We start from the raw sequence: 11028 nt of genomic DNA on the forward strand, positions 1-11028 counted from the left end.
TTTTGTTGTTGTTGTTGTTTTGTTTTTGGTTTTTTTTCTTAAATCTAACTACCAAGTTACCTTGCATAGGTGGGTAACAGGAAATTTGGAATGAAAGAACATGAGCAGAGAGGTGTATGTTAATTACATTCTGGTTGATATACTGAGAGTATTTAGATGAGTGAGTTTTTTTTTTTAATTTTTTATTTATTTTTTATTTTTTAAAAACAGTAATGTACCCCATCCGCAGCAACCAACCCCGAAACTTAGATGCACCATCTGGTCTAGCCCCCAAAGTGTCCGTGTCTTAACAGTGAAGACGAGAGCCTCAGTTACACAGTAGGAGTGTGGAAAAAATCAACTAGCTCTGATTTATCTGCAAAGGCCACCTGTGCCCCCCTCATTTCCCCCACCCTGTGTGTTGCGGACCTAGACAGCATCTCGTGGTACAGGCAAAGTCTCGCGCAAAGCTCTGCCAGTCCTCGCGGGGCCCCGCCCCCTATTGCTTAGGGTCACTACCCAGTCCCACTGACGCGGGGGAGTGCGCACGACTCTGCCTGCGGCAGTTGGCTGTGGTGCGCAGAGCCAGAGACACCTCAGGCTCTGAAGTGGGCACAGACCTGGACGGACAGGCCAGGCGGCTAGGCGGCTAGTCCGCTAGTCCGTCTTCAGCTCTCTTCTGCCTGACCAGCAGACTGAGGCTGGTAGACTCCTGGATTTCCAGTCCGTCTCCGGATTCTAAGGTAAGTCTCTCTCTCTCTCTCTCTCTCTCTCTCTCTCTCTCTCTCTCTCTCTCTCTCTCTCTCTCATTCATAGGAAAGGCTGGAGATATGTGGGGTTGAGCTGCTGTCCCTGCAACTGACAACAGGTAAACAGGGAAATGGGTAGATCAAGTCAGACTGCCCATGAAATAGAAAGGTTTGGGGACATGGAAGCCCCAAGTCCACCAGGTGCCCACACCCCAGATTCCTCATCCTGTATTTTTTTGCAGGATGCATTTATTCCACAGGTTATCTGCAAGCGCAAAATGCAGAATTCTTAAGAGCTCTGGGTGAATCCCTAGAAATTCCCTCCTGTTTTATCTATTCTTATCATCAGGGATCCTGGCACTCCTGAAAAGTGAGAATATCTGCTCCAAAGCCTGTTTGAAAGCGCTCCTTTATATTTACTACATCCCACCCCATTCTCAGGCTTCTAGGTGTTTTAGCCCCCACACTGTCGCACTTCTATAATGAGAAAATGCTGTTTTTGTTTTTGTTGTTGTTGTTGTTGTTACTGTGGTGGTGGTGGTGGAGGAGGGGGTGATGGTAGTGGTGATTTCTTGCGCGTCAAAGTACAAACAAACTGTAAGCTTGACCTCACGACTTGGAAAGCCAGCTGCTAGTTTTAGAGATTCAGGGTATGCATTCCATTCCCAGACCCCCTCACACTCCTCCCTATCTTGCTCTCCGGGGAGAAAGTGGGCTGCAAAGGGCTATGTCTCTCGTCCCACAGGAACCCTTCCCCGCTGGAATCATTTGCTTCATAACTGGGGAGGGGACGCCAGCCTAAGGTAGAGAGGAATCAGTGTTCGTCAGCCTTTTTACCAGCAAGGCAGTAAAGAACAAATCTCTGTAATTAGAACTCTAGGATCTCAGTCTCCAGGGTGTTGCTGGAGGTTGAGGGGTGGTCACCAATAGCAACCACCCTCGCAAGGCTGAGGTCTCAAGATGACGTGTTTCCTTAAAGCACCGCCCTCCTAAAATTTGGGGAAGGGGCTATGAATGAAATTACATATTCCTCTCCACTGCCCCCTTCTGACCGTTTGACTAAAAGGAAGTCTTGCTGGAGAGTAGTTTTGAGTTTTTAATCCCTTCCCCAATTGATGGTTTAGAAAATTCCAGAAACGGCTTGGAGCTCCCTCCCCCTCCCCTCATATTCCCTTGCAACAAAGGGAGGGGCAGAAGCTCAAACCTTAAGGCTCAAAACCTGGCTTATTTAGATGCTATGTTGAGTCACCCCTTGCTCAGAGCCATGCACTACATACAGCCTGACAGCCCCAAGTCAGAAGAGCAATTTCGGAACTCTATATGGTCAAAATGGATCCCAAAGGATAGTGTAAGGATTCTCCTTGTTTTCCCCATAGCACAAACATTTTTGAGACAGGCTAACACTATACATCTCCACTTGGAACTGGTTATTACAGCCCAGGCTGTCCTCAAACCTGTGATTCTTCTGCATTACCAGTTCAGGAATAACAAGTGTGTGTGGTGGTGGGGGGGGGGGAGGCTGATTAAAATATTTGTGATGCAATTGTGGAGTGTTTAGGATGGAACCCAGTTTTTCAGGCATCCTAAGTGTCACTCAGCTACATCCAAAATTTTCCATAATAGATTTTGTGATATGGAGAAGGAGCTAGAAAGAGGTGGGAAGAAGAGAAAAAAAAAAAAAAAGAAAATCTGTGACTCCTCCCCATTATAGCCAATATCACAAACAGCACTACATTATCTGTTCTACACAAACATATACAAGACACACTCAGAAAAAAAAAAACATGCTATACAAGTGCATGCACAGCAGAGAAACTTATCACATAATTACATAGCATGCAAACATACCACCAAACACACACTCAGGTCTTGTTTAGAAAATGCACACTATAAAAGTCTTCGTTATGGCAATATAATCATGCTACATATGAGTTTACATAAGCAACAGAACATAACTTTCTAAATTAAATCAGTTATACAAAACATATAAAAAACAAATATCAATGTACAACCCCCTATGGACATGAACTAAAAACAAAACCACACACACAAAAAAACACCCACCCACCCCCATACACACTGGAAAAATGTCATTTTCTCTCTTTTAACTGGAACTTATTCACTTAAAAACAACAATGAAGATTGATTCAAACAGAAGGAAACATGGAGAATTTTCTACCATGAAGAAGTTGTTTGAATAGTATACATATTCATTCATTCATTCATACTAATTTAATCTTCTGCATCAGCTTATGAAGCATAGAGCATCTCCATTAGATTATTAGAGAAACCAAGGAAAAATAACTTTTAAGTGTGTAGTTTTATTTTTGGTTAACACAATGAGTATGCATATTTGTGGTATGTATTATTACATTTTGACAAATGATTGCAGTGAGAAAGAATTGGACTGTGTGGTATTGGAATAGATTTCACCTCACAAATTTACCATTTCTTTATGTTGAAAACATTTTGAGGGTTGTTTTAAAATTTAGAAATATGCGATGAAATTTGTCAGTCAGTTATTTGCACAGCCATACTGTTATTTAGTGACAAGGGTAGTATGAAAATGAGAACAAAAGTCTTGCTTTTAAGTTTACAGTCTCTGACATCCTACCCTTTTACATGTTTGCAAACATACTCATTACTTCCCTCGTCCTTTAATAAATAGGTGATAGCCTCTACAGTTAGAGTCTAACCACCTATTTAGAAGTACATTTCTTCTTACTTGATCATTTTATTTATATAAAATTCTCCACAAAGCAAGGTATAAAGGTTAGACTTCCATAATCCTATAACTCTATGGAAATAATACAGTATACCTATCCTGATAGACCTCTATAACCCAAGACTAAGCATTAATTACTAAACAATTAATTAATGGAATATCTATTAGAAGGCAGCGACTGTTACAGGCAGTATTTATATAATATCATGGTAAGAATACAAGCTGGTACAGTTATCATTCTGCATGTGTGATATAATTGGCTTCACAGGATTCTATCATATCAAAATGGGCTGATTAGCAAGCCTGCTAGCTCCTAATAAAAACTAAAAGTGGAGACCTGGCTCCTGGCTTTTATGTTGGACCCAATGTTCTATACAATGCTAATGTGCTTGATTCTTCCCATTTTAGGTGGAACCAGGAGTTTCTGTTTGCAAGGATTTGGAAAAGGACTTCAGTTTCTATATCCTTTATGGTCCCTTGAGACCTGCTTAATTTTCCCCAAACAAAAATGAACACTTCCTTCAAGGGAGTGTCTCCTTTCCTGTCACAAATGGAAAGTGCCATTGATTGGCTCGGAGAAAATATCAGTTGGGTTCCATCAATAGAGGATCAAAGCTGCAATCACACAACCCAGAATGGAACCAATATCTCCAGTGCAGAATGGGGAGGGCCAACAGGATCAGTCAGGAGATGGCTGGGGGGCAATCCCCACATCATGGCAAAGATTGTGCTGACATTTGCATACGCTGTCATCATAGTGATATCTCTCTTTGGCAACTCCCTGGTATGCCAAGTTTTTGTCAAGCACAAGGAAATCAAGAAATCAACAGGCCTTCTCATCTTCAATCTGGCAATATCTGACATTTTGATAATCCTGCTCAACAGTCCATTTGCTCTGGTGAGTGATTTATATAGAGTTGGTTTCAACACTTAAGAAAGAAGCTGCTCCATTTAGGGGTGGGTGATGGAACTTAGAAAACAAACAGGAATATGCATGCCCGGGGCCTTTATTCTAGCCTCTGGCTTCTCTGTAATGCTTAAGAGCAATATTTTAATAATTAACCTATTCTCCTTCCTTGTTTTATTGATTTCTTACCCTAGGCTCGTTTTCTGAGTGGACAGTGGGTTTTCGGTAGGATCATGTGCCATGTCAGTCGGTTTGCCCAGTACTGCTCCCTCCATGTTTCAACTCTTACACTGATGGCAGTTGCTATGGACCGGCACCGGGTAAGACAACTTGAGGACAGTTCTGAATAAAAGTGCAGGAAGTGAGAAATGGCCAGGAAGTTTAGACATCTTATAGAAATCTACAGGGTAGAAACATCTTTGAGAATAGAATGTTTTCAGAAAATTTTCCCCCACTGTCATACATACTCTTACAACTGGAGACCATTTAGAATTTCAGAGATTTGAGATTATATATGTGTGTTTTATGCCTTCTCTCTTTTCCCCCGAAACTACTTTAATACATCTGGGCTTATATTGGAATAAGATAAATTAATAGTACAAGTAAATCCTGTAATCCAAGCAGAAAATTATTAACTTGTGTTTGATTATGCAAACAAGCTGACCTGGACTGATTCAGGAAGGCTGTTGCTTCTCTTTTGTAGGTAATTCTGCACCCAATGAAACCAAGGCTAACCCACTCCCAATGCCTATTTGTTGTTGCCATGATCTGGAGTATTGCAGTGTTCCTTGCTCTGCCTCATGCGATTTACCAAAATCTGTTCACTCTCGTCAACATGTAAGTCAGACATAATGGATAATTTCACCTTTTTCTTTCTAGAGATTCCCAGGAAGTTCACATTTGTAATGGTCTTAACTTCTCTTTCATCACTTCCCCGTTTTTCTGAATAGAAGATATGGTACCATTTTCTAATTCCAATGTGTTAGTTAAGCCAAGAGGATGGACAGTCAAGATAACTGGCAATGAAGCATCTGGTTGTCTTCAGTTTATCCTATATCTAGACTATACCTGCAAGAGATAACATTTTAGTTAACCCCCTTAATTTTAAAATTTAAGAAATTGAGACCTAAAGCTTCAAGGGTCTGGGATTTTATATGGACATATTCTGCAAAGTAGCTACTAGACGTGTTCAGGTGTTCATTCAGCTAATCTTGTTATCTTAATTTCTATTCTTTCCTCCAGGGATGGTGATACCAGGAGCTACTGCCTCCCTTCTTTTCCTGGACCCAGCATACTGGTTTCAAAGTATGTGGACCTCGGGACATTTATCTTGTTGTATATCCTGCCACTTCTGGTGATTGTTGTAACCTACTCTCACCTAGGAAAGAGGTTGTGGATTCAAAATGCTATTGGTGATGCATCTGCTCGTCAACTCATGGCACACTACCAGAAGCGCAAGAAGAGCATCCGGATGTTGATACTTATTGTATTGGTCTTTGCAGTTTGTTGGTTTCCACTTAACTTCTATGTGGTTCTTATTTCCAGTGCAGGTGTAGAAAATGACAGTGTGCTTTTCTATGCCTTTCACTGGTTTGCAATGAGCAGCACCTGCTACAATCCTTTCATATACTGTTGGCTCAACAGGAGCTTCCGTGCCAAACTAAGATCTATATCATCTTTCAGGATGCAATCACTGTTTGTGTGTAGTAACTCCCAGGTTCAGCAAATAAAACCACAGGAGAGTCATGAGCTTAGGGAGCTCCAGACATCTTCACTGCTACGAGTTCCCCTGGCTGTCCCAGAGCCCCAGGTTTTTGAAGATCCCAGTTTGGCTACAGGGGATAATTCCCAGGTCTCTGTCCAAGGAGAATGGGAAGATCCAGATCCCACTCTAGATGAAGAACCAGGGCCTTCAACTCGGGATACTTACTTTTGTATCCACATGCAGACTAGCAGTCACTAAGTTGGGCAACCACCTGATCCACTGGAATCTTACTTAATGAGTACCTTGGCACAGACAATTCAGTCAGAGATGGGACAACCTTTAACTTAGATGCTGAGGACCGTGTTTCAATATCATGTGCAGCCTCACAAATCCATTTATGGTCTTGATTTGTAGGTCTGGCAGCAGAGCTCTAATTGATTAATCTGCTGTGCCATACTCGAGAAAACTGACTGTGCCATACCCTGAAGGAATTTGTTGACTCACGTACCTTACTTACTTCGCAGATGTATTTATGAAAGCTAGATTTCCTGAATAAGATTCTTTTGTTGCCTCCAGTTTTGACATGTGATTATCACTAGTAGAGAAAATAAGATGGAGGAACCGTGGTTGAAAGATATCAGTGTAAAAGAGTCACTAGGAAGACTACGTGGTAGCCCCTCTCTGCCAATAGGTACACCTTCCTTTGCTTCACTGCCCTTGTGCACCGACTTGGTGCTGTTATATGACTACTTTCTGCATCAACTTAGTCTGAGGCTAATAATCATGTTAAGGAACAAGAAATACTGGTGAATGACTCTGAACTTCTATTTCCCCATCTTTGTAAATGTGACTGTAAAACTCAGTCTGTACAGATATTTGACTTTAGACTGATTTCCCCAGCTTCAGATAGCTCATCTTGTGTATAAACTGTAGACTTTATCTGGAGGAACTACTTGATATTTGTACTAGCTAATTTAACTAGTGTATACTGGCATATGTGGTCTCTGATGAATTTATTGACATTTCCTATCAGAACTGCCCATCTGAGTTGACTATCCACTGATTTGTGGTCCTAACTTTCCCCTAATATTTTCAATAACAACTAGATTAGCATTTTCGACCCCTAAACTGCTCCCTATCAACACAAATTTTTGCACCCTAAATTGGAACATGACATAATCAAGTGCTTACATGTACATACAAGCATACATTTTTATGTTAACACAGATATAAGCATGTATATATTGCTACTTGTTACCTCTCATGCTATCCACCTGCCTGGTGCTCTCACTTATTTCTACCTGTAATTTCCATGCTAACTGAGCCTAGACAAGATTTCATGCCTTAAAGTGAAGTCTTGCAGGCTCTGAGATTGTGGCAACTTTTTGCCTCTGGAAACAGCATTTCTTTACAGTTGGTGCTTCACTTCTTTCTTTGATTTTATTTTATGTTTTTTATGTTGTATATCTTCCTGTGAAAGTTTTACAGATTCATAATCTGAGTTGTGCTCTTCTGTGCTACTTCCATTCCTTTGCTGTCTCTATGCTTTCCCCTAACTATGTCACATTGTCACTAAAGGCTCTAGTTTTATTTCTTTCTCATATACAACATTTCAACTCAATTCACTTTATTTAACATTCTATATTTTTTTGTAAATTATATCATTTTCACATGCTGGGTATGGCATACGTTCGCATTTAAACATATACCTGTAGATTCCAACACTGTCTCCTTTCAACATTTCACCCAGGTGCTCACTTTTCCATATTTCTTTGTTCTGGGCTATTAAACTTGGATTTTGGTTGCTGCCTTAACCAGAGGTTCACAACTTCCTGTGCTGAGGCTCATCATCTCTTCAGTAATTGAAGCCTCCTCATTTCCGGTGCTTTGTTCCACTCTAGACTCTATCTTCTGTTTGCTTCCCCTACTTTGCACTCCCTTCTCCCTCTCAGTCTCCCTCTTCTTCTCTCTCTCCTCCTCTGTATCCCCCATCCCTCACTCTCCCCCTCCCCATATCCCGTTCCCCTCCCTCTCCTTTTCCCTTGTTCTCTCTTTCTTTCCTTCACCCCTTCTTCTCTTTGGTGTCTTGCTCAGTCTAATATTAATTCATTATTCCTTTTCCAGTTTTCCCTGTATGCAGATCTCCCTCCTACAGTTTCATATACTTTTTTTTGTCACAGAAATTTCCTTCCTTCCTAAGAGAGTAAACAAATATTCTTGTTTGTGTGTCTTATGTTGTCTTAGAAAATCCATCAGAGGGCACCATGTGCTAGGATATTGAGAAGAGTCTAACAGTTTCCTTGAAATCTCAGCATTCCGTAATGAGATTGTTCTTTCTAGCTGAATTGTTTGCTTATATTTCCTTTGTGAATAGTTATAATTTAATATCTGATTATAAATGTAGGTATTAGTATCTGCTTATAAATTGAAGAGCTATAACATTGTGAACTAATTTAAGCTAACTTTATGTAGAAGACAAATTTATTCATGGCCACAAACTTTACCTTAGGTATGGGACCTTTGGCGATCTAATTGATTTACTTTAGCAGGGAGTAATGGCTCTAAGAAACCTGTTACTGAAAGAAATCTAGCACATATTCGATTTGTGTGATAGGAACAGCGTTTGTACAAGCAAAAAGCACTTTGTGCTTTGATTTTGATGTAAGGCAAGAATTCCCTATAGTGGAAATAAGCCCAGGATTCAGAATAATGGGACAAGGCTTTTTTTGTCCTTGAGTCAACCATTTGTGTGACCTTAGGAAAGTCATGTGGCCTTAGTGTGCCCCAGTTTCCTCGTCTATAAAAGGTGGATAATAATACCTAATACCTTATAGGGCTATTGCCAGAGTTATCTGTGATAACAGGTATTATTATTGTTGTTAATAGGTTCATTTTCTTGTTACCCACCTTGTGATTATTGCTGTTAATATTACCCTAATTGTAATGTTACTACTATTATTGTTAAATATTGTTAAATCGATGTTGCTGTGCTCCCTTGAAGTGCAGACCGGTACACAGCTGAGAAGACTATGAAGATATTTAAGAAAAGATTACTTGATGTATCTCATTGGACAAGCTTCTACTGCCTGTTTCGATTACTTGAAATGAGGTTAGACAGAACACTGCTGAGAAGAAGAGCTTTCCAGAGCAGAGACAGGGACACTAGCAGAATTCTAGGGGACTGAAAAATAAAGAAGCACAAGCTAAGTAATAGGCAAATGAATAATTTTGAGTTAGTTCCTCAGTAGGTTTTTCTGTATTTTAACATTTCTGCTCTGAGAAGGGTGGCAAATAAGAAATCAAAGGAGAAAACTTGAAAGATGTAAAGTGTTTACAAAGTACAGAAATGACACAGGGTTTCTATTCTGACTTGTCATCTCTTTTCTAAGAATCCCCCTCTATTTATGACTCAATGTGATTCTCAATAATTGTATTACATATTTATATTTGTTAATGTTTTAGATATCATAGTAATATATTAAGTGTAATAGTACTCATTTACGGTGCTCTTCTAAAGTGTGCTTAAAGTGTTTTATGGTGTTATATTTAACCATTTATCTGCCAAAATAGTTCGCAAACTGCAAAAAAACAAAAAACAAAAACAAAAAAAATACTGTTTTATTTATGTGTGCTTGTTTTTATGGAATACTGAAATTCCCCCAAAGAATGATCATTGATGTTGGACTTTGAAACAGGTTACGGTTGAGGGAACTGTTCTGCTTGACAACCAGCAAGGGTGAATTATAAAGTTCTGGAGCTCCAAGTTCTACTTGGAAGCTCTACTCAGATGATCTGTTCAAATGTGGGAAGGGTTCAAATGAAGGATTTAGAGGTGGCTGACTCTGAGATTATTTTGTGTCAGCTGGGTTTTGTACTTAAGTATATTTTGACTGGAATAATTTTTCAAGTGTTTAAAACTACAGATCTTTGTGAATCCTTTGTGACTATGTATGTGCTCAATTAAAACTTAATAAAGCTAAATAAAGTAAATGAAAGCTATTTCTTTCATTAATGCAGACACCATGCATTATCTTAAGCTTCCAAAAAGCAACTCAGTAACAAGTAGCCTAAAAAAAGACATATTGACTTTAGAAGCAACAGCCTGTGAATTAAACTTGATTAAATGGAACCTCTTCCTGGCATGGTCAGATCGTTGCTGCAGAAACAAACCTGTGGAATTAAAAGTGCTCTGGGGGTTGTAGTTTCTCCAAGCATCAGACTCTGTAAAGGGTAAGCTCCCAAAAGGTGGAGGAGGAGAATAAAGAACATAAAGGGAATGGTCAGGGCCAAGTGACACAGCAGTTACAGATAATGAGTATACTTATGAACCTTTCTAAAAATAACACTGTTAATCCTTGTTGAGAAGTGACCACAATGAAAGGGAAATGTGAGGGAAATTGAAAGGCCACAAGGCTAGAGTCAGGTATGATAATAGAAGAAGTCCGGGTAAATTGGCAGGTTAGAAGCTGTGTCTGAGTGACAGAAATATAGTTAAAGAAAGGAGGACTGGGACTAACCATCATTTGTTCTGCACAATAGTGTACTCCCACAGATGGACCCGGGTACCCATTGCTACTATGCTGCAGCTGCTGGAGCTGTATCACCCATAGCTACTCTACTAATTAGGCCAGTGAAGTGCCCACAGGACAGGCGCTGCCACTTAGCTTCTCCCATGAATGAACTCCCTGGTGAGCACCACAACTGTCTATACCTCCACTGTCCCAACTGTCACCATTGCAGCCATCCCATATATCAATATTGTTTCTGCCAGTGAAAGAGCCTCAGCTAAAAGGGGAATAAGGCCTCTTAATAGCAAATGTGGAGAGTATGCCTGAATATTTTTTTAATATTTCCTTTATTTACATTCCAAATGTTATCCCCTTTCCTCATTTCCCCTCTGAAAATCCCCTATTCCATCCTCTTCCCCCTGCTCACCAACCCACCCACTCCCACTTCCCTGTCC

General features: G+C 40.2%; 1 protein-coding gene across 1 annotated transcript; it reads left to right on the forward strand.

Moving 5' to 3' along the window:
• The first annotated feature begins 543 nt into the window (after positions 1-543).
• On the forward strand, positions 544-10052 carry Pgr15l (G protein-coupled receptor 15-like). The gene is made up of 5 exons (NM_001033361.3): positions 544-722; positions 3862-4351; positions 4555-4680; positions 5064-5197; positions 5603-10052. Exons 2-5 carry the CDS (start codon positions 3962-3964, stop codon positions 6321-6323), a joined length of 1371 nt encoding a protein of 456 aa, NP_001028533.1. The 5' UTR covers positions 544-722; positions 3862-3961; the 3' UTR covers positions 6324-10052.
• Positions 10053-11028: the final 976 nt, after the last annotated feature.

This window comes from Mus musculus, chromosome X (assembly GCF_000001635.26).
Source record: "Mus musculus strain C57BL/6J chromosome X, GRCm38.p6 C57BL/6J".
NCBI lineage: Eukaryota > Metazoa > Chordata > Mammalia > Rodentia > Muridae > Mus > Mus musculus.